At 38.9% G+C, this 21,899-nt stretch overlaps 1 protein-coding gene across 2 annotated transcripts in view; it reads right to left on the bottom strand.

Annotated features, from left to right (window-relative positions):
- TMEM184B (transmembrane protein 184B) overlaps positions 1-10,076 on the bottom strand; it is a 38,384-nt gene extending 28,308 nt beyond the window's left edge. Inside the window, exons 1-2 of one of the 2 annotated variants that reach the window (XM_025170006.2) lie at positions 9,800-10,076; positions 3,149-3,372 (exon numbers count right to left, since the gene is read on the bottom strand). In XM_025170006.2, the coding sequence (XP_025025774.1) occupies positions 3,149-3,355 (207 nt within the window). In that variant the 5' untranslated portion in view covers positions 3,356-3,372; positions 9,800-10,076. The remainder of the gene's footprint in view (positions 1-3,148; positions 3,373-9,799) is intronic. The other variant, XM_007433455.4, reaches the window with a different exon arrangement.
- Positions 10,077-21,899: the final 11,823 nt, after the last annotated feature.

Raw genomic sequence — 21,899 nt, 5'->3', positions numbered from 1 at the left:
CTAAAGGTAGAGAACTGGGTCTGAGTGTGAAACTGGTTATTGTAAGCATTAAAGTTTTTTAAGCACTTTCAAACTATTTGAAACAATGGTTTCATACTCAGAACGGGAGCTCTCATTCTAAAGATGAAATGTTCAATTTTGTGCCCCAAACAGTTTAAAACAAAACCAACTGTGCCAGATAATTCAGTTACAACAAGCTATCACATAAGAAACAATGCAAAAATGTTGACTCTCAGGCTTCATAATAGGAGCTAGCTATTCAACATTTACATGAGTAAAGAAGAAATACTGTGCTTAAGGACATTCAGGAAGACATTAACAGACATCCCTGAGTTCTTAATCTATAAATATAACTATAAAATTATATTATAATGTAATATAATTAATCAATATTTATAAATTAAATTTATTTCATTATACATAATATAATTTATTTAATATAAAGTATACAATTTGTAAATTATACAATCATATTACATTATATATTATATTGATAAATATAATTATAATATAATTAATATAACACTACCATGCAAAATAATTAAATGTTTTGCTGGATTGAAAGTTTCATCTAGTTTCCAAAGGCAGCCAACAAAATACATTGGGAAGCTTACAAATCGGAAATAAAGTTATTTTGCTTGTTCCTAGCATCTGGTAATCAGAAAGTACATTGTCTTACAGAATCACTGAACTATAAGATCACATCTGTAATATGTAATCTATAGACAGATCCATGAATGTCTTTAAAAACTATTAGATTAATGCCCATGACAACCTCTTGTAGCAATTCTATACAATAACGGTAGACAGATAATGGAACAGGAATTCCCCTTTCCTGTACTCTAGAGATTCATCAAGAGTCATGTCCCTCATCCAAGGACCAAGTCAAATTTTGAAGAAGAATTAACAAGATGATTTACTTCTGCCTGAATAAGTGCCAGATAAGGTGCTTCTTATTCATAAATAAGTGACCCACTTCTGAATCTTGATCAACCTGCTGATTCAATAGCATGCAAAAGTTCTACAACTGATAGTCACTACCTAATAATTAATTAAAAAGTGCTAAACAAAGTTTGATAAATGGCAGACTATCTATGTAAGTAAAATATTAGAGAACATTACAAAAGAGAATGTCATATTTGTTTTGCAGTGATATTTGATAAATGTCAGCAGCCAGACTTTATGGTGGAAAAGCTAGGGTGGGAGAAAAGTGGATATATCCCATCTTCTCATCATCGCAGTGAAATTAGTCATAATGATGATGACAGATAGAATGGGAAGAAAGCAAGAGTTGAAACATTGCTATTTATTCCTTGTACTAAGATCAAACAGAGGTACAAAATGGGAAGATAATGCCAAAGGGTTATTAAACCTTATGAATCACAGCTTTTCATCCTCATCTCATCCTCCCACCCATCCCTATATAATTAAATGTACAACATTCCTAAATTAGCCAAATACATTATCTTGAGTGAAGTGCATTGCTTACATACCACAAATGATGAAAAATTCTAGAATAAATGTCTCTAGGCCTGACATGACAATTTGCCTCATTGTTTTAAGAGCTAGTTAGAGAGACGTTTGATTTTCGGTAGCTTTCATTTTCTCCACTTTTCCCTATAAGTTACTGTCTAGATTCCTTTTTAGGCAAGAAGTGGGCATAATCAATTAAATAGCAAGTTGAAAAAAAAAATTACATACAGTTTCCTAGCCATTTCAAATCCTATTTGCATACCTGCAAAGTTCAAAACTTATTTCTCTCATACACAACTGATTACATCTGTCTTGAAATTCTCAGTAGCCTTGCTTTTAAGAAATTATCGTTAATAAATGTTTGTACTGCAACTAAAGAAAAAAAGTTCCATGCTGTTTTTCAATGGTGTACATTTTTAGGTTTGTCCCAGAATAAGGTATGAAAAAGTGGTCACATCTGTATGTTATGGGCAACAATGTAGGAGACAGGGCCAGTTTAAAGAATTTGGAGACCCAATGCATGCCAGGTTTGCAGTCTCCACATCTCTAAGCTCTAGATTTAACACTGCAGAGAGGTTCCTCTAAAATGAAGTTAAAATTATGTATTCAAAATAGAATACTCACAAAACCTGGACTAAAAATTAAAGATATATCTCAAAGAAACCTCCTGGATATAAAATCAAAATATAAACTATTTTCATTTTAAAACATTCAAATTCTTCTTTAAAGAATCATACTTCCCTTGGCAGAGAAAAACTGTTTTTATTTTTAAAATGGTTTTTTTTCCCTGCAATTATTGCTATCAATTTATCAGAGTTCAAAGTGCAAGTTATATCACTTTGAATTGCAGTGACCTACTTTCTCATAGAAGTGCAGAGGATTTGGAAGAATACAGAAGCAGTAACCCTTCCATACCACCAGGAAAGCTGTTCAGCCAAAATGTAATTCAAAATCCAAGTTAGTTAAAACATATTTATGAAGCTACTTCTTTGCTTTAAAATGTTTATAGAACAGCTTGGGAAAGAACACTAAATAGAAAACACTATGGAGGAAGAGGAGGAAGGAGAGATAGCATGCTTATAGCCCTTTGTTTTGATAAAGTGATCTGGGAATAGAATAGAACCAGTCATTGTCACTATGCAGTAACATCCTGCTTAGGAGAATGATCCCATCAGCTTTATCTACTTATTTGCTGAAATGGAACTTGTTATCCTGTGAGTGGACGTGGCCTTGTGAAAATCCCCTTAGCCCAATCTAACAATTGGCTAACGCAGAGCTGTGCTAACTAATGGGTAGACTTGCCTGCCCCAAAACCATGTTGGCTACAAGGTGCCTTCTTGAGGGCAGAGCAACAGAGGCAGGCAGTTTCACACCCTCAGACTGCTTGCCCATAGTCACATTGCCAGCCACTCTGCTTGCCCCACCTCCCTTCTTCCTGGAGCCTAATGCAGTTACATACATTGTGACCCTCCTATTAACAGTCCCAGTTGAAGATCACTTATATATACTATGGGCCATTACATCATCCAAAACAGTAGTGCTTGCAGTTGAAAGTAGACTGTGATATACATTGAAGGAATAATGCCACTTTGGGAAGCAAGCTCCTTTTCTATTAGATGATGAAGATACTGTTATGGAGAGCAATTCAAAATGTTAAATTGTTTGTTTGTTTTACCTGATGGCAGGTGATCAGCACAGCTGTCCACACAAAGAAACCTGAGATGGCCTGAGCAGCTGTAGTCATTAGGAATATTGGCTGCTCCACAGCAGTGAGGCTGCCATCCTCAGGCATCCTGGATAAATTAGGGGCTGTGGCAGGGGTGCTGGCCGGGGAGTCTGACTCTGGCACTGACATGGCTCCAGTTACTACAATCATCATCATTTTTTTGTTGTTCAAACCTACAGGAGGAGTGAGAGAGGAGAAAAAAAATCAACAGAATGATTCAAAATAGTATACACATAAACCAAGAATTTTAGGACAAAAATACATGAATTTTGGGAAAAAATGCCTTCAGTGCTAAACACACACATGAAATAGTTCATACAATTTATTTATGGATTTATGATGCACATAGCATGGTTACCCTTGAGCAAAAAAAAAAAGCGCAGAATAAAGGACAAAGGAAATTAAACTGTAAGAATGTAAATGGTATTATCTGTGTTAACCCAATCTACAAAAGATCGAGATGTATATTGCTCAGAACTGGCTTCAATTTGAGTGGCTTATAAGCCCAGTAAATAAGTAACTAAATAAATGCATAAATCCATTTCTGAATTTGACACAACCTCCCTTCCCAAAAAGAAACAGCAGCAATCTGAAGCACAACATATACAGGAGACTATGATGTGATACTAAAGAGAAACTAGATGCTTTTACATCTATGTAGTAATCTCTGTAGTCAGTTCATCACAGAACTTTAAAAAAGTGATATAAAGCTGTGATACTTGACAGACCTCGCTAGAGATCAGTCTTATAAGACAAGTATGTATGCAATCAACAAACATGTTATAAAAACATCCTTCAGGTAGTTACCCTATTTTCTTAACAACATTAGCCTGTTGCTTTTTATTCTGGACAAAGTAGCATCATCGAAGTCCAGCAAAGCCATTTAGATTTAGAAACCTGAAATTATAGTATAGTCAAATGTATTTACCCTATACTGTATATTGTGCAGCCAGCAAATGATGAAGAGAGAACACATGCCCTTTTTTCTTCTCCAAACTTACTAACTTTTCATGGTTCTGAGTATGCTGATAGAGTTATTTAAAAAAGTACAGTAGAATAAAGGAAAAACCCAAGAGTTTGTGGCTAAAATTTTCATTATCATGGTCTGTCTAGTGTAGGTCACACAACAAGGCCAGCCCTTTTCGAGCCCTTGCTATATACAACTAGATACAATGCACGGTCATACAGGCAGTCATTTAGTGACTGCCTTGTTTAGTGATTGTTCGCAGTTACGACAGTGATGAAAAAGTAACTTTATGACCAATTCTCACATTTATGACCTTTGCAGGTCTGTAAACAAAGGAAAGCTGAAGTAAGATCATAAACACAGTCACAGTTTCACTTAGCAACTGCTTCACTGAATGACCAAGTTGCCAGTCCCAATTGTGGTCACTAAACAAGGACTATTTGTAGTACATCCATCAGTTGACTTGAAAGGCAATCCCCACAGATTTCAAGTAAATCTGCAGATTAAGATATAATGTTAAAAGAATAAGAGATAGATGGGGATAGTTATTAAATATTATGGCTCTGTTACCAGTAACAGGATAGAATAAGATAGGTCAACCCCCAACTTTTGAAAAAAAAAAAAAAAAAAGTAGATTTTTAAGGAGGTATTCTAAAGAAGTGAGGAAATTGAAGAACTACTGTGAGGCTCTAAGTGCCAATTTTTTCCTTTTTAGCTATTATTTATTGTGCTAATATACTTTTGGAAATGCTAATATAGATTTCTCTGCAGAGTATAATTTCAGTCAGCTAGTAAACTGGGACCACATGTGGGTCTTGCCCTAGAATTAAGAATAATCCCCCAAGCATCAATATTCTTGACCCAATTTTAAAGTTTAATACCGTAGAGGAAAATGAGGGAAAGGCATTTGCAGCACAACTATCCAAACAAACATAAGCATGAGGACTATTCTACCTTGGGATTAACAGTCCTGCTCTGACGACTGATGGAAACAGAGAAAAAATAATTTGCATCATCACTTTTTCTTCTTGTTTTTCCAAGACTGTGACTGAAAGAAGCAAGAAAATTGACAACTATTCCCATTCCCTTTCTCTAACTGGCTCAAGGGGGTTTTGTGCCATATGTAACAATAGCCAGGAAGTAAATGGCAAGGCTGTACTCACTTTAATTATTGAGCTAAAGAGTGTTTAATCACAAGCCTTTATCTTAGTGGTATTCTTCACTTGTATTTTTGGGGTCTCACCACAAACAGACTGTGAGTAGGAATTCTCTCAGCTCAGAGCAATCAGGCAGCCTATTAATATCATAATCCCGCTATCCATACAAAAACTATTATCCAAATGCAATACTTGTAAGCTTACTGTGGAAGACTGGATTACCTGAATAAAACAGAAAGACAGAACATGCAGCTCTGGCCTGCCTACCTATCTATCTATGCAAGATGTCCTCTGCTATAGATGACGAAAATACAATCACTGTTTTTACTCCCAAATGCTCATCCTATGTAGTTACAGATTTTTAATTAACTACATATTGAAAATTAAGGCATATAACATTACTTCTCAACCTTTAATTGCTCACATACACAACTAACTTTCCTTTACACGGAGTAGCCCCTTCTTCCCATATGTGTTTGTATCCTGGTTATTTCTCCTTCAGTCTAACATTCTTGCACCGCTCCATACTCAGGCAACGAAGTTATTTTACATCATTCATCTTTCCTCTATGCTAAATCAGATATGCAGATCAACAATGAAACCCTTTTACCATGAAACTCTTTTTCAAGAGAGTTTTTCTCCTCTGTTAACTTCTGCTATTTTTCTTCAGTGCATGCGTGTGTGTGTTTGTAAAATGTATGTATGCAGTATAGTCAGGACACTCTGTTTTTGGAAGGAGACAGGAAATAAGTTAAAAGGGAGTAGTCTAGTTACAACTTATTTATTTTCCTTTGAATATATCAAAAGGAAGCTACTGCAGGGTGCGTCTTTCCTAGCATCAGTATGACAATCTATATACACAACACAATCTATATATACACTGGTAGTACTTTTGTCCAAATAAATATTGTACCAAATAAAGGGGCAGATTATTTAAAAAGTAGCATTTCTTGTTTTGAAGATGCAGGACTATTCAGAATATTAAGGAGAAATGAAATGAAAACTTAATGCTGCAAGTGGAGCTTCATTTTCATAAACTGATCAAGTTAGAATGGAAATGGGCATAGCTTCATTTGTTCCCTAATCTTTCGAAATAATATACAATTATTTTTGAGATGCATTAAGTAAATAAATTTGTGTCTGAAGTGATTTTTGAATCATCAAATTCACTAGCTTTCAGTTGCACACATTACATATCAACAATAAAGCATGTTGTAGCAATTACTAATCTGTGGGAAATAAATCACCATCTTAAAACATTTATTGTTACATGTTTAGTTAGGCATGCAAGTGTTCAAAAATAGATGTTTTAACCTCCTAGCTGTCCAGATGGAGGAAACAAGTCAATTCTATTCTGCTATTCAGCACTACATAGATATATCCTTCACTCACTTCAAAACAACTACTGTATCTATACCAACCCAATTTCTATAAGGCTTCTTATTTGAACCAAGTAACAAAGGAAAAATATTTCTATTTTGCTGATTTCTATTTTTAAACACTGAAGGCTACAAAAAAGTAATTATTTATATCATTCCACTCAGGTCTGCTATCTTTCACATACTCAGGAGCAGTGAAGAAGCCCAGGTACAACAAAAGTGCAGAGTATTATTTAGGAAAATTAGGGGGAAGACTCCCAACTCAGCACGATTGGTTTCCCACTTTTAGAAGAAAGTAAAATACATTGCAAAAAAAGACACCCCCCAAAATCACATTCTAAAATAATTAACTGCACCATTATTCAGCATACATTCACCTTTTACTGATTTACTATATCTCTGTACTACTTTCTCGTATTTGCTTCCCTTCTGATTTTTCTCCTATACTTACAAAGTTTCCTGAGTGAGTTTTCAAACAGTCTTCTATTCTTTGTAAAGAGTCATGTACCTCAATGGCATTTTAAGCAAATACTGTACAGTAATTTAAAAACTAACATATACATATACATATACAAGTATTCATTCAAAATAGCTGATGTCTTAGCTATTCATGTCTTAGAGTAAAAGTTATTATTCTTGTTCATGTATATGAAGTGGTAGGCTATGATCCCACATCTAGAGAGTCCTGAAATTTCTACTACACTGTATTTCAGTGTACATAATGAAATAATCACAACAGATATAACCGAGTGTTACATCCTAATTAATTAATGTAAAATTGCCAAGCAGTGAAAGATAATGCAGTTGGTCAATCCCAATTGGAAAGACATATCCTAAAACATTCAATGCCAGCTTTAAAAGACACCCCTAATGGCTTATAGGCGTATTTCCTAAAAGGTGTCACAGCATCAATTCCAGTTTGAACATTGTCTAGATAAGACAGATGCAGCAAAAACTGCAGAAACCATGGAAATAATTCCTTCCATGCAAGAGACAGAATATATAAACAGAATACAACAGCTGGAAACATACCTTACAGCACTACAACCTCTATTTCCATAACATAGTTTCATATATAGTAGTTTTCCTTACAAATGCTCTTAAACTGCAGTATGTGAACAAAAGCTAAAAGTTATTGTATAATGTGAGCAACAACAGTTACTGTATGTTTTTAAGAATACTGTACAGCAGATGGAATTTGCTTTTTAATTCTCCCCTCCCCTATTTGTTTCCAGTAAATTGAATCCCACAGGGGTGATTAAAATGATCACCGTGCTGCATTACATGCTCAAGTTTTCATGATCTTACTCCCTGGACACAAGCTAATCCGTTGCCTTCTCAGTCAGCGTTTGCACCAACAAACAATGCTAACCTGCAGTGAACACTTTTGCTATTGTTATTTTGGCTTTTAAAAAATGAAACTTAAATCATATCACATCGGATACTAATATTCTAAGTAAAACATACAGTACAGCTTTTGATAAGTTGACAATATGGATACAAAGCACTATTGCTTCAGAAAAAGAATCTCTCTTGTATTGAAAACTGTTATTTTAAAGATCCATCCTTTTTTAAAAATTGCTTTTTTTGTTTTGCTTTTGTTTGTTTGTTTACCATTGTGACTGGTTACAGATTAATTTTTAAACAGACTCCCAAAGGGTTAAACAAGATTAATTATCTTGGTAGAAATCTGATCTTTCATCATCAAAATGTGCTAGGACAGTATAATCCTAAGGAAGAACAAAATAGGTAGGCATAAAGTAATTTTAAAAAGACGTTAATAAATCCTTAAATCCTGGCTTCTTTCAATAGTCCATTATTGTCCTCTTTCTCCTTGGCATCCTATGATACCACTGGCAGCAATTTTAAGGAGTTGCTGCAGTTGACCATTAGGATTTACTGTATATAGTGATGAATAATAAGTAATTCATCACTATATACAGCAATATACTTATTCTATTTACTCTTTTCAGCAGACTGACTTGCATTTATTTGATAATGAAAATTACAGAGGACTGAAGATATGCAGCTGAGCTAAGTATGAAATATATAGGGCAAATATTACATACTGTGTGCAAAAGCTAATACTGTACACAATCAATGGATTTCTATTTAGTAAGGATATTAGGCATTTCTGTATATATATTTTGAAATATGGGGTTGTGAACTCAAGGTAAGTCACCATTCCCATTGTCAATCAACATAAACAACCAATAGCAATGAATCTTTAGGGGACAAGGAAGATGGGAGATACAACTAGTGGAAAAGATTGTGGGAGGCAGGAGGAACGGATTCCTAAATTAGCATGGTTAAGTTACATAAATATTCTCCATTTTAAAAAAAAATAATGTCCTTGTCAAATTTTGGTATTTGGGTGCAAGTTCTCAGATGGAAAGAACAAAGTATGTGCTGTATGAAATGTACATAATTAGCCAGATAGTCAAACAAACCACTGAGACATGTGGCACCAAATGTGCCATTTCTCCTACAACCATTCCTATCATAACTTCTTTTTGTACCACTATACACAGTACCCACCTTTAACCCCAAACTATGCATTTAAGCACCCTGTTGCACCACCATGAGATTATCATTCTGTGCTGTAAATGTTTAAAATACTTTGATTGCACTGAAAAGTTGGCCTGCCAATTTATATAGGTAAAAGGCTTCTTTCAGAAGTCACCTTCTGTATCAAACCCACAGTCCAGACCATGTGGCTGATGGGTAACTCCAAACCCACTTTCAGTGGTGCCACGTTGCTCCCCTTTAGACCTAGGCTGTGCTATTCACCACTCACAGCTATTCCTACTGCTGTTGTGCACAGCTGGGCACCACCTGCGCGTATCCCAAGACCACCCCATCCACCTGCGCCATCAGTCCCCAGCAGGAAGGAGTTGCCATTCACCTTTTCACACCCTCCTCACTCCCTCCAACCGTTATCGCGGCCAGATGCTCTTCAAGAGCATGCCAAGTGCCAGGAAGCAAACTCCCCACCCCACCCGGGGCAGTCAGGCCACTGCTCTCAAGTTTAGCCGCTACATCCCCTCAAGCCCCGATCCTCCCTCCCCGTCCATCCATCTTCCCACTGTGCCCTCACCGCCACGCGGCACAGCAAGCACCAGCCTCACTGTCGCCGCCGCCGCCCGCCTTCCCTTCTCTGCCAGGGACCCGACCCTCCGGGGCTCAAGGGAGCGGGCAGGGAGAGAGGCCCTCAGGACCCCATGGCCGAGTCGAGACTTCCCCGGTCAGCTCTGTGGCTTCGCAGCTGCTCTCGTCCCGTCGGGGGGCCGCTGGTAAATCCTCCACTGGAGCTCACCGCCGCGGCCCTAACGGGTTTGGAGGAAGGAAGGGTGGGGGGGTGGGAGAATGAGGAATCGGGCAGGCGAAGAAGCGAAACTGCGCTGCGCAGGCGCGAAGGCTCTCGGTTCCCCTCTCGAGCACCTCCTCGTTCACGGGTGCCCTCCCGCCTGAGGGGAGAGGGAGGAGCCACAAGCGGGTGACATAACCAGCGGCCTCTCAGGAGACGACGCCGTCTTCTCCTCCCCCCCCACAGCTTTCCCGCCCACCTTCGGAGAGAGATTCTGCCGTGGGCCTCATGCACGGCGGACGCGGCTCTTAAAGGGGTAGCGTCGTTTTTCCTCGCCATCTACGTTTCAACAGTGTGTTTGTGGTTGGCGGGAGCGTCGCAGCTAGTTGCAAAACACTGGCTGTGATCGCAGTCATACTGAGCCATGTTTCTTTAACAAGCCGCATCTGGTTGGATTTACAAAATATGCTAAATTATTAAACGATAGTTTACAGACCAATTGAGACCAGGTCTGTTCAGCCAAACCCAGACAAGACGCATTAACGTTTTTATACATACGCCACTTTTCTAATGGATAAGTATCACTTGGAGCCTCGAATAATTAAAAACAATGCAGCATATTTTGGGGGGGGGGAAAGCAGGCAAAAAGAGGAGAAATAAAATTTGTCGGGTTGCTAAGGTCTGCAGGATGGAACCCGCTATCAGTCCCATTTTTCAAGCGTTAGATTCCCTCACCCACCTCCTCCAGTATTTAGAAAAATGGTAAAGCTGCATTTTTTTTGTCATAAAATATTTTTATATTTTATCACTTTCAATTTGCACTTCAACAAATTGAAGTACAAGGTATGAGAGAAAGTCCTCTCATTAGATCTTAGGGTGCAGGCAGGCTGGTAAGGGCGTGTGTCCTTATGGTTCCTTAGACCTAACTCCTTTGGATTTTAATGAACATCAACAATGCTTCATGTAATCTGTGAACCCAGCCAAAGAGTCCCGGAGTACTAAAAGCTTGTTGTCTACTTTGTAACATTTTGGAGAGATTCTAATGAATTTATGTATCTTGGGTTTTGGGAAAGTTTTCTAAGGGAAGTTTTCTTGTTGGCCAATGAAATTATGTGTGTGCTCTTACTGAGTGGGGTAACTAGATAATTTTTGTTTCTGGATGTAGTAGGTTAAAGGCAAAAATCTAGAGGCATTATTCGTCTAGAGTAGGGGTTCCAAAACTTGCCATCACACCTCCCTTTAGCGTTATCTTGGACTGCTAGGAGGTCAAACCAGTCAATCTTAAAGGAAATCAACCCCAATTGCTCATTGGAAGGATTGATAATGAAGCTCAAGCTCAGATACTTTGGTCATCTCATGCGAAGAGAGGACGCTTTGGAAAAGACCCTGATGCTGGGAAAGATTGAAGGCAAAAGGAGAAGGGGACGGCAGAGGATGAGATGGTTAGATAGCATCGCTGAAGCAATGAGCATGAAACTGAGCAAACTCAGGGAGGCAGTGAAGGACAGGAAGGCCTGGCGCAATATGGTTCATGGGGTCACGAAGAGTCGGACACGACTTAATGACTGAACAACAACAACAACAACACACCTCCCTTAAAAAATCCAAACACCAAAATGAACACAAATGAACAATGAAAAGGATACAATGATATTTTGGGAAACATGGATTTATTGTAACAATGTAACTAAAAGGTTCTTCACACCTCCTCTGAACTCTGCCTGCACCTCCCAAGGGAGGTAGATCTCACAGTTTGGGAAACCCTGATCTACAGAGTCTTGGTTAAGCTTGGTAAACCAGACTGGAAATTGGAAAGGAAGAAGAAACCATTGTTTAAAACTGCAGAAAACTGCAGTTTTTCACATGATTCATTCTATTCCTATTGTTGCTTAATAATATGTGAGAAAAATATTTCTTGGTGTTCTTGTTTCAAGACAACGCTAGGGGGCGCTCTTGAAGCCAGAGAGAGAGAGAAATGTCTGAGGCAAGGATTTGTGTAAAAAAGTATGTTAATAGGAAGCCTCTGGGATGGTATGTTCTGTCTCTCTTTCTCTCCCTCTCTCACACACCCAGAGTTGCTCATGCATAAGCACAAACATAAGCACATGGATGCAGCATTGCAATATCCTTTTGCTATATTTATTTAAAGCCTTTGCTCTTATCTCCCTTCTCACTCCTTACCAAGGTCTACCAAATCTATTGCAGCAAATGTATCATAATCTGTTTGCTAGAAATGTTTGTTTGTCCAGATTTTTTGCAGCCCAGAGATGGTGGGTCTATTTATTTATATATTTGAAAATGGTATATATCCGCATGTATGTTAATCTTAAAGGAAATCAAACAGATAATTGTGCCAAGAGAAGGTTTTCAAGGACACCTAATATGCTTCCTTTCTTTTCGTTGTTTCAAAATTATATAAAAACAGGCTTCCAAGTGTTAAATGCTACATCATGTCTTTGCACCCTGAGCCTATTGGATCACTAAGCTAATGTCAAGAGATAAATGAGGGGGAAAGTCTTCATACAAGGAGATAGTCCCCTTGAGGTCAGATCTCAGCCAAGAGCTATGGGAACAAGGCATGTGGATCCACAGAATGGCCTTCCCACACATACACATGCAATGCGTGAAAACAGCAGAGCACTGAAGAAGTGTTCATCACATAAAAGAAAAGAGAAAGGAAGTAGCCCTGTAGACATACCTCCCCAGCCTCCCACAAGAGATAATGAAAGCCCCTACCTATTTGTCAAGGCTTTCGGGAAGTATCCTCAGCCATTGTCCACAATCCTTTATAGGTCACTTCCAGTGAGAGCAGATGCCTCCATTCAGACTCTGACGAGGAAGGGAGAAAGAGGTGGAGGAAGCTATAAAACATGGAAGTACAACTTTAAGCCCAGTCCTGGTATCAAGGGAAGGAAAGTACCTTCTCATCTCAAATGGGTCATCCGTTTCTGTGACAATAGCCTTGCTGTGTTCTCTGGATCACACAGCATCCTGAAAGAAGGTGTAAATGAGTTGTCAGTTTGCCCCATCATTCTTAGGAACCATACATATGACATCCAGACTGTATCCTCTACATTGCACAGCAGCACTTCTTCAACTGCTCCACATCGTAGTGGAGTGAGCTTTTGATTTTGTGATAGCAAGATAACATGTATATGCCATCTTTGAAGTAAATCTGAATTTAGCTCCAGAAGTGATTCCTTACATTCTTCATAATATCTGTTAAGATCCATGGGGATTTATTTCTTAGATTTATATCCCACTTTTTTCATTCAACGGCCCAAAGCAACATCCATAGCACCCCCTCCTTTTTCCCTACAACAACTCCTGTGAGATAGGTTGGACTGAGAGAGTGCCCAGAGTCACTCCTGGAGCTTCCATAGCTAAGAGTGGACTAAAGACAGTACCAGCCCCACACCTCATCTGCTAACACCACATTAACTTTCATAGCATATGTTGGTGGACAATGCCTCTGCTCTGCCTTCTGAGAGTGCCATGGCAGATGCCATCCCAAGGCAAATCCTGCCCCCAACTGCTCCCAGGCTAATAGTGCCATTTGCCAGAAGGCAAATACGATCCATTCATGTCTGGCAGAGTCCATTTGGGAGCACTGCTTGCATGCCATGTAAGAGTAGGGTTGTGATGTTTGCTGACCAGTTTTCTGAGGCTTGCCAATTCTAGCTGTGTCTCCTGGATGTCAGTGATGTGCTCAGAATTATTGGTGTATATTTCTGGTTTTACTTCTTCCCATAAGTTGCTTTAGGACCTGTGAAGCTTGTTGTGGTTTGGGGACAGCAGCCTTCTTTCTAATCCTTTTGTCCCTCCTTCAAAGCTTGTTCCTTCAAGGAGTGTTGGAGTGTGTTCTTCATGGGCCATTGGTTTGGAGAGTCACCTTACACTTGGGGTGCTTTAGGAGAGGATGCTGCTGGGAAGGGATCAGAGATGCAAATGGCAGAGATTGAGTAATTACTGGAAGGGAAAGCACAGAGGAAATGTGTGTGTGTGTAAATATTTGGGTTGATGCTTGAAGCAATGCTGGCCCTTGGTGTTTTTGTTCTTGTTTTTACTTTCCTTCTGCCCTTTTTGTTTCCCCATTTCCTGTACAGATTTATTGCTACCTGTCCAACCCATAGGAAAGGAACTGGTGATACCATAAAGCCTTGCCAGCATTTCTCCAGTGACTAAGTTCCCCAGCCTTTGGCAAATTTCCTACTGAATTCCAACCCTAAAACCAAATTATATCTTCCTAAACTGATTCTAACCCCATTTATACTCATACAGCAAGTGAAGGCTGTACTTACACAGGATTGTTGGTAAAACAGATTTCTTCTTCATGGAAATGAAGGTCACAGAGATCTCCTGTCTGCCTTATGATGCAGCATGTTTCACCATTCCCAAACCACAGTGTTTCCCACTGGCTTCCAAATGCGAACAAGGACTTGAGCTCCTCTTCTCTCTGGACTTGTTCCTTCTACCAAATCTTGTGTCAACCTGCCCCTGGTAGCCTCTCATGGGGATCTCAGTTCCATCCTTCCCTTGTTGTGGCATTTTATTCAGATTTCCCTCTAAACCAGCTCTCATTTGATTGCTGTCACAACCTTGGATTCCTCCTGTTTAATTAGTTCTTAGTCCTGTCATTTCATCGGACCTTCCGCTTATTAACTGGCCAACATCCGTATAGAGTTAATGTTTGAATCAATTGCCAGCTGGCTGAAATCAAGTTTTCAGTGCTCTGAATTTGTATATAAGGATAAGTAAGTGCCCCTCCCCCCTTCCAAATGTGGTATATTCTGTCCTCAGCATAACCTCTTGCACAATGATTGACATTTGCACTTAACATTAAGTAACATATTATCAGGTGATGGGGGGGGATGCCTTCAAGCATGTCTTAACTCCTGGCCAGGCCTGGCCAGGTCCATTGCCATATTTGGAAGTGGTTTGCCCTTGCCTGCTTCCTAGGGCTGAGAGAGAGTGACTGGCTCAAGGTCAGTCTAAGGCGGGACTAGAACTCACAGTCTTCCGGGTTCTGGCCTGGTACCTTAACACTACCCCAAACTGGCTCTCCATCAGATGATTAGTAAATTATATTCTATTCACAAAATATAAAGAAAACATGCTAACAAAAACTTTAATTTGATCAAGGACAACAAAACCAAACTGCCACATTGTGAATTAATGTGAGTTTCTACCCTCTGAGTGAGGTTTTTAAAAAATAGAATTTATGTATTTAGATACATTCTGTTATTCTTGTCATGGGGAAATGCAAAATGGGCACTGAAGCTTCAACCCCAACCCCTGCCCCAGCTAGGGCTTCCACACTGGTATTTAAGATTGCACCATTTAGATATTCCAGATCCTGAATTCTCCACTGGATATTCAGTTTCAGAAATTTGAGAGTCTATAATATACAAGCTTCCGGTATATAACACCTCCCAGATGTATATTCGTATGTGATTATCAGTATATTGCCACATCTGCTATATTATGAACATTATATCTGCAACTATTAAAAACAAAAACCTATAAAATGTATTTAAAAAGACTCTGATTTACAGTACACTCAAATCCCAGTTGTAATAAAATAATTTTATGATATTTTTCAGCATTAGTCTCCTTTTATCAAATAAGAACAACAACTGTTGCTGTGAAAACAAACAAAATTAAGTTTGTAGAGCACTTTGCAAGTTGCAAATTATATAAATAGGATTTGAAGAGTAACCAATATTTGCCGTTAAAGCTGTTAGGGTCCAGTAGACAACCAATTTCAATATCAACAAATACGATGCTGTTTCTGCTACTTCAGGTAAACATTTACGACCCACAAATAATGCCTTTGAATATAAGTGTTTTTTTCATACCTTTTAGAATAAAATTCCATTTTGTTCTGGAGACACACACATACATAAGCAGATTTTAGTTGTTGTATTGTCGAAGGCTTTCACGGCTGGCATACGATGGCTGGTGTGGGTCTTCCGGGCTGTGTGGCCGTGGTCTTGAAGTTCTGTTTCCTAACGTTTCGCCAGCACCTGTGACCGGCATCTTCAGAGTGCAGGAGCACAGACAGGAGCAGTTCTCTCTGTGCCTGGGGTGATGTGACCCTTCTGTGGGTATTTATAGAGATCTGGGGGTGGGTGGGTGGAGGGGGTTGGGTTACTGAGTGGCTGCTTGTTTTGGTGTCAGCATCTGTGTGTATCTTCCTGGGGATTAGGCAGGGTTTTTTCTTCTATTGAATTGCTAACGAGGGGCTGCTGGGGGTGATTAGCAAGTTCATTGTGTGAACTGTTCACATGTCCTGGTGGTTGGGCTGAGTGCGTTGACCTTTTGCAGGCTGTATTTTTCAGGATTGGTAGCCAGGTTTTGTTGATTTTTAGTTGCTTTGAATACTTTTATAGAAATAGGGAAGTAAATAGGCAAGGTACATAAGGAACAGCATCTGTGTCTGAAAGTGATCTGACAGCATCTGTCTGAAAGTGAATTCATTCTTCTTTTCTATTAAAAATATCCAGTATGACCACATTCTTAAGCAGTGCTGTTCTCAGTGCAGATCTCTGAAGAACTTCACTCATACTTCCACTGGGTAAATTTTTCACCGGTGCTAAGTTTATTGGCAAAGGACTTGTCACATACTTTTGGAAATTCAGCTTTAAATATCTTGTTTGTTAATACTCCAACCTTTCACAAAGGCTAGGCCTACCCAGGCTTCCTTTGAAGCTATGTAAATCAGAGTTGGGCAGCTGTAACGAATTTAAATATATAAATAAAAATGAAAATAAATTTATCCTCATAGTCCTCTTTCTCTCTTTCCCTACATCTAAATGGGACCTTTTCCCCTCCACATAAGCTACAATCCCTTGAACATCTTCTTTCTCTCAGGTTTAGGCTTAAGAACAAGCTTACATTAATGTGAATAATGTCTCCTTTTTTTGTGCCCCAAGCTTAATTTTTGTGTGGTAGAGATGAAGAGGCTGCTGGCTGGAATCGAAGACTCTGCAGGCCACATCTCATCTGTGAGCAAGAGTTTCCCACTCTATATCTTCACCATTTTGGCTTTCAGATTTTTTTTCTACCAGTTGACTTTAAGCAACAGGCTTACAATTACTTGGATGGACACTGGATGACTTTTAAAAAGTTGTAGGTACAGTTCCCAGTTCTCTAGTAAAGAGGATGCTTTCATCATAGTAATTTTGGTACTACAAAAATGGTAGTCCACTAATTCATTCATATTCATTCATTCTTTAAGAATTGTTCAGTACTGTTGTTCAGACTGGTGGCTTATTTTTCATAGAGATTATCACCTCTATTAAGTTTCCAAAATGAAAACTGATTTAACCTTTCATTTACAGTATGACCCTATACATGTCTCCTTAGAAGTAAGTCTGCAGAGTTCAGTGGGATTTACTAAGATGAAAGTATCCTTAATATTGTAGCCTGGGGCAGTTCTACACAAGGACTATATGCCAATTTAACAGCAATTCATAATATCTCCGATTCCACAGAATTTACCAGCTGAGCTAACTAATAACTGGTTTAGCTGCAGTATAACCCAAACCACACACAAAAAGCAATTATCTTTTTGCAGTAATGAAAACTGACAAGAGTTCCCTCTTATTTTGACCACTTTGGAGGGGATCATTGGGCATACAGGAGGGAAGGCTGCTTCCATTTTTTAAAAAGCTGTTTTCTTTCCCTTTTGTGTGGAGTTGAAAGTTTGTTACTCCAATGGAATGGAAACATTGGAAAGTGAGAAAGTGTCCTTAACAGTGATTTCCAGTTCCTACAGCCTAAGAAATATGTCTTTTGTTTATATCTTTGAACCCCTTTCCCCCAGTTCAGGCACTGCCTATGACCATGGTCAGAGGATTTGAGAAAAGCATCTAGTAGTAGAGTAGGTGATTGAATTTCATGCTACCTTTATCATGCTTACTAGAACTTTTATTACAATAGGAATGACGGTTCAATAGCTAGGCAGCTTCATCTTGTAATCAATGCTCAGGTTTTTAATCTTTATTCTTTTTCTTTTTTTGTGGGGTAAACAATACAACTTGAGTTTCTTCAGGGCCACCAGTAGCTTGGGAGAGGTGCAGTTCTGTGCAGATTTCTCGTTGCTTGCTTGGAGAAGATCAGTTGCATTATGTTCTCAGCATTCCAAGATAGTCAGGATGAAGATGATCAGCAAGTTCTCTTCAAACTGATCCGGAAGGATTAGAAATGGTGCCACGTGGACATGTCTATAATACCCTGCCAACCGTTTTCCTGGCTGCTTTTCCTGCTTGTAAAGTTCTTTTTAATTGTTTGGTTTAATTATTTTAATCATATGCTGCTCAATCTTTCAATAATATTATTTTAAAAAATATGTTGATGATGTGGGAATGTTATATCTAAGGTTTTAATAAAAGAGCCAGAATACCTTTTGATAGTGCACATGTGGAATGTTCTGCCAGCTATAGTAATTTACATATAGACAAACTGAAAAGATAATTACAAACACGCTCAGGCATGTCTCTTGCACAAAACAAGAGCCTCTTCCATACTGAATGATCTGATGCACATCATCCTGCTTCCCCTGAGAAATATGTAATCAAGGCTAGCAGGTTAAGAATATTTGTGTGTTTTTAAAATGTAATCTCTTTTGCATCTTATTAGAGAAGTTTTATTCTTAAAGAAGGGCTCCACAAAACTCTTTGTCAGAGAGATGTAAACTACAGTCAGTGAATCTCTTTTGTACAGAGCCTGAGCGTTGCCCTTCTTTCTGCTGCTGCTTCTAACACTTCCCATGCTAGCAGTTGTTGTCAAAAATGTCTTTCTGTTCTGCCAGGCTTAACCATGAGGCAGCTACCTCAGGCAGTGTAGAAAGTTGGTGTGACTTTTCACATTCTATGTGAGACATAACAGCTGTGCTGACACATTGCTCTGGGTCATGATTTGTTTAGTCATGATGTGTGGGACAGATCAAAATGGGCTGGGTTCATACAACATGCCAAGCCAAAATCAGACAAAAGGTATCAGGGATCTAGCATGATCTGTGAATGCAGCCAGTTCTGTCAATTAAATGAACCTGGAAAAGGCTGAGTCCTCACACCAAGACTTGTAACACTGAGACATATTCACAGTCTATTCAAACATTCATACCTGCATCCCTGGAAAGGTCTACTGAGGATGAAAATGTATCCAAGCAAACATTATTTCTGTTGTAAGCCATGCTGGCTGTGAATTGTGAGAGTTTTAGTCCAGCACAGCTAGAGACTGCCAAGTTGAAGAAGGCTGTGTTCAGGTTTAGCTCTTCACTTCAAAAGAGACGCTAGATCTACATCCTCAGTTGCAACAGACATTTGCTTCCCTGAGAGAATGCTGGCTTGATGCCACTGAATGCCTGGAAAAGAAATCTTGCTAGAACGACTGGGAGAGACAACTTATCAAAAGTTGAATACAAAGGGAAGTGAGCCATATGTTACAGATGGAGCGAAATGTTTTGACTTAAAGAAGCATAATGGATGGGACTTCATGCATCATTTTGCATCCTTTCTTCTATCATCCCTTAAATTCAAATAAACGTGTCTCTGAATTTACTGTTTAAATAACAAATATGACTAGCAGGAAACTTGAGATTTGTTCTTGTCCACTGCTGTTCCTGCATTCAGCTCCATCCATCACTCTGCGTTTCTGAATAAGTAGGAGCACCTAGACAGCCTTGCCTGATAAAGAAAGCTAAGCAGAGTTGGCCTTAATGAATACTTAGATGGGAGAGGGAGGTCTAGGGCTCTAGGCTAGATCACTGTTTCTCAAATTTAGCAACTTTAAGATGTGTGGACTTCAATTCCCAGAATTCCCCAGCCAGTGTGCTTGTATATTTTCTCTCATTCAAATGCATATGCCAGGTCTGCGAGGAATAGTACATACAGAAAGCAGTTCTAAGATTATTTTGAAGAGCATTTATTCATGTACCCATTTCATTTATTCATTTATACTACTGAACTTAAAATGCCACTTCATTTTTGGAGACTTCATGGAAAATATCTATTGCATAGGTATATGTCATATAGTGAAGGATTGCATCTGACCCAACCACGTGAGTCTTTCCCACAAAACTGGTTTCCCCTCCTGCCACACAAATGATGCACACAATCTGTTCAATTGACTTATATAAAGCACAAACAAATGCTGATAATAAATACATGTGGGTAAAACATGCAGTTATAAAGGCTCCATCTATGGATAAATGGTTTCCATGCAACTTGAAGAAATGTTAAAAGTCTTTTAAGGTAAGAGTCTGAATACTTTCTGATAGCAGTATCAATTTTCCATTTTATGCTGATAATTAACTTTAAAAAAGTTAAACAGGTTTGGTATGATTTAATAGTATCATAGAGTGGGAAGTAATCTTAGAAAGCATGTAGTCCAACCCCTCCTCAATACAGGATCCATTAAAGCATCTCTGAGAGATGACCATCCACCCTCTCTTTAAAGACTTCCAGTGATGGAAAGTTGTCATTTCATGAGGCAGGCTCACTGAGTGATAGCTCATAAAGTCAAGAAGTTCCTCCTTATATTTAGCCTGAACTATTTCCTTCTAGTTTTAATTAATTTCTTCTAGTCATGCCCTGTAGGGCAATAGAAAATAAGTTCACTCCCTTTTCTATGCAATAATCTTTCTGATATTTGAAGACCACTGTCACATCTCTTCTACCTTGACTCTTCAGTAGACTGAAAACACACAGTTCCCTTGCCTATTCTTAGTAGGACTTGGTTTTCAGACCCTCACCATTTTGTTAGCCCTCCACTGAACTTGATTGAATTTGCCATTCTCCTTTTTGAATAGTGGCGCCCAGAACTGGATATAGCAGTTCACCAGGGCAGAATAGAGAGGAACAATTACTTCTCATGATATGGAGTCTATGCTATTATTTTATTTATTCGTTTTACATGGCTTATAGACTGCTCTAATCAGAATGGACTCTGAGCAACATATTATTATTAATGCATTCCAAGACAGTACTTACACTGCTGGCTCATGGTTAGGACACCAGATCCTTTCCACATGTACTGCTGCCAAGCTAGGTCTCCTCTATATGTGTCTTTCATTTTTCTTACCCAACTGTGGAACTTTAATTTCTCCCGGTTAAATTCCACCCTATTCATTTCAGCTTACTGCTCAGCCCAAACTTTCCTGAATCTTTTCAGTTCTTTTCTCTCTTCTTTAAAGTATGAGCCATCCCTTCCAGCTTTGTCTCATCTGCAGTCTTAATAAGTATCGCCTCAGCTCCCTCCTCCAAGTCATTGATAAAGATGCAGGGCCCTGTGGCATTCCACTCAATGCTTCTCTCCAAGCTGAAGTGGAAGCATTAACAAGCATTCTTTAGTACAGTTATCCAGCTACTTATAAGCCACCTAGCCTAGGTTTTCTTCAGACCAAGGGTTCCATGAGAACTTGATGGGGTTCTATGAGAGACAAAGGGCAAAAAAAGCTCATTCATACTCCCCCAAATTTCTTTCACTAGAACTTTGCCTCTTGATTAGGGGTTCTGAGATTTTTTTTTAATGCAGCCTGAAAAAGTTTGAAAGTCCCTGATCTAGCCCATGTTATTAGCCTTTTATTAAGGAAACTATCATGAGGTACATTATCAAAGATTTTGCTGAGGTCCAGATACAGTACATTATGGGTAGAGCCACACCTGCTTGGCTCATTGCCAGTACAAGCTACTCACTACTTCTAGAGTACAGGAATGGATGATGTTGTTCTCATCCCACTCCCAGCCTTTTGCAATGGACCTGCACCCATATTTTCCAGCTTTGATTCAAAACTGGCCATAGTCCAGACTGTGTACCAGCCCAGCACAGTTGCCAACTCATTGCAATCTGGACTGGAATTTTTGAAGTTGGGTTAAGAAACAGA

Source organism: Python bivittatus, unplaced genomic scaffold (assembly GCF_059951505.1).
Source record: "Python bivittatus isolate LINGU-HERP-01145 unplaced genomic scaffold, Pbiv_v1 ctg000330_np1212, whole genome shotgun sequence".
Classification (NCBI taxonomy): Eukaryota; Metazoa; Chordata; class Lepidosauria; order Squamata; family Pythonidae; genus Python; species Python bivittatus.
This window is presented reverse-complemented; position numbering and strand designations above follow the sequence as displayed.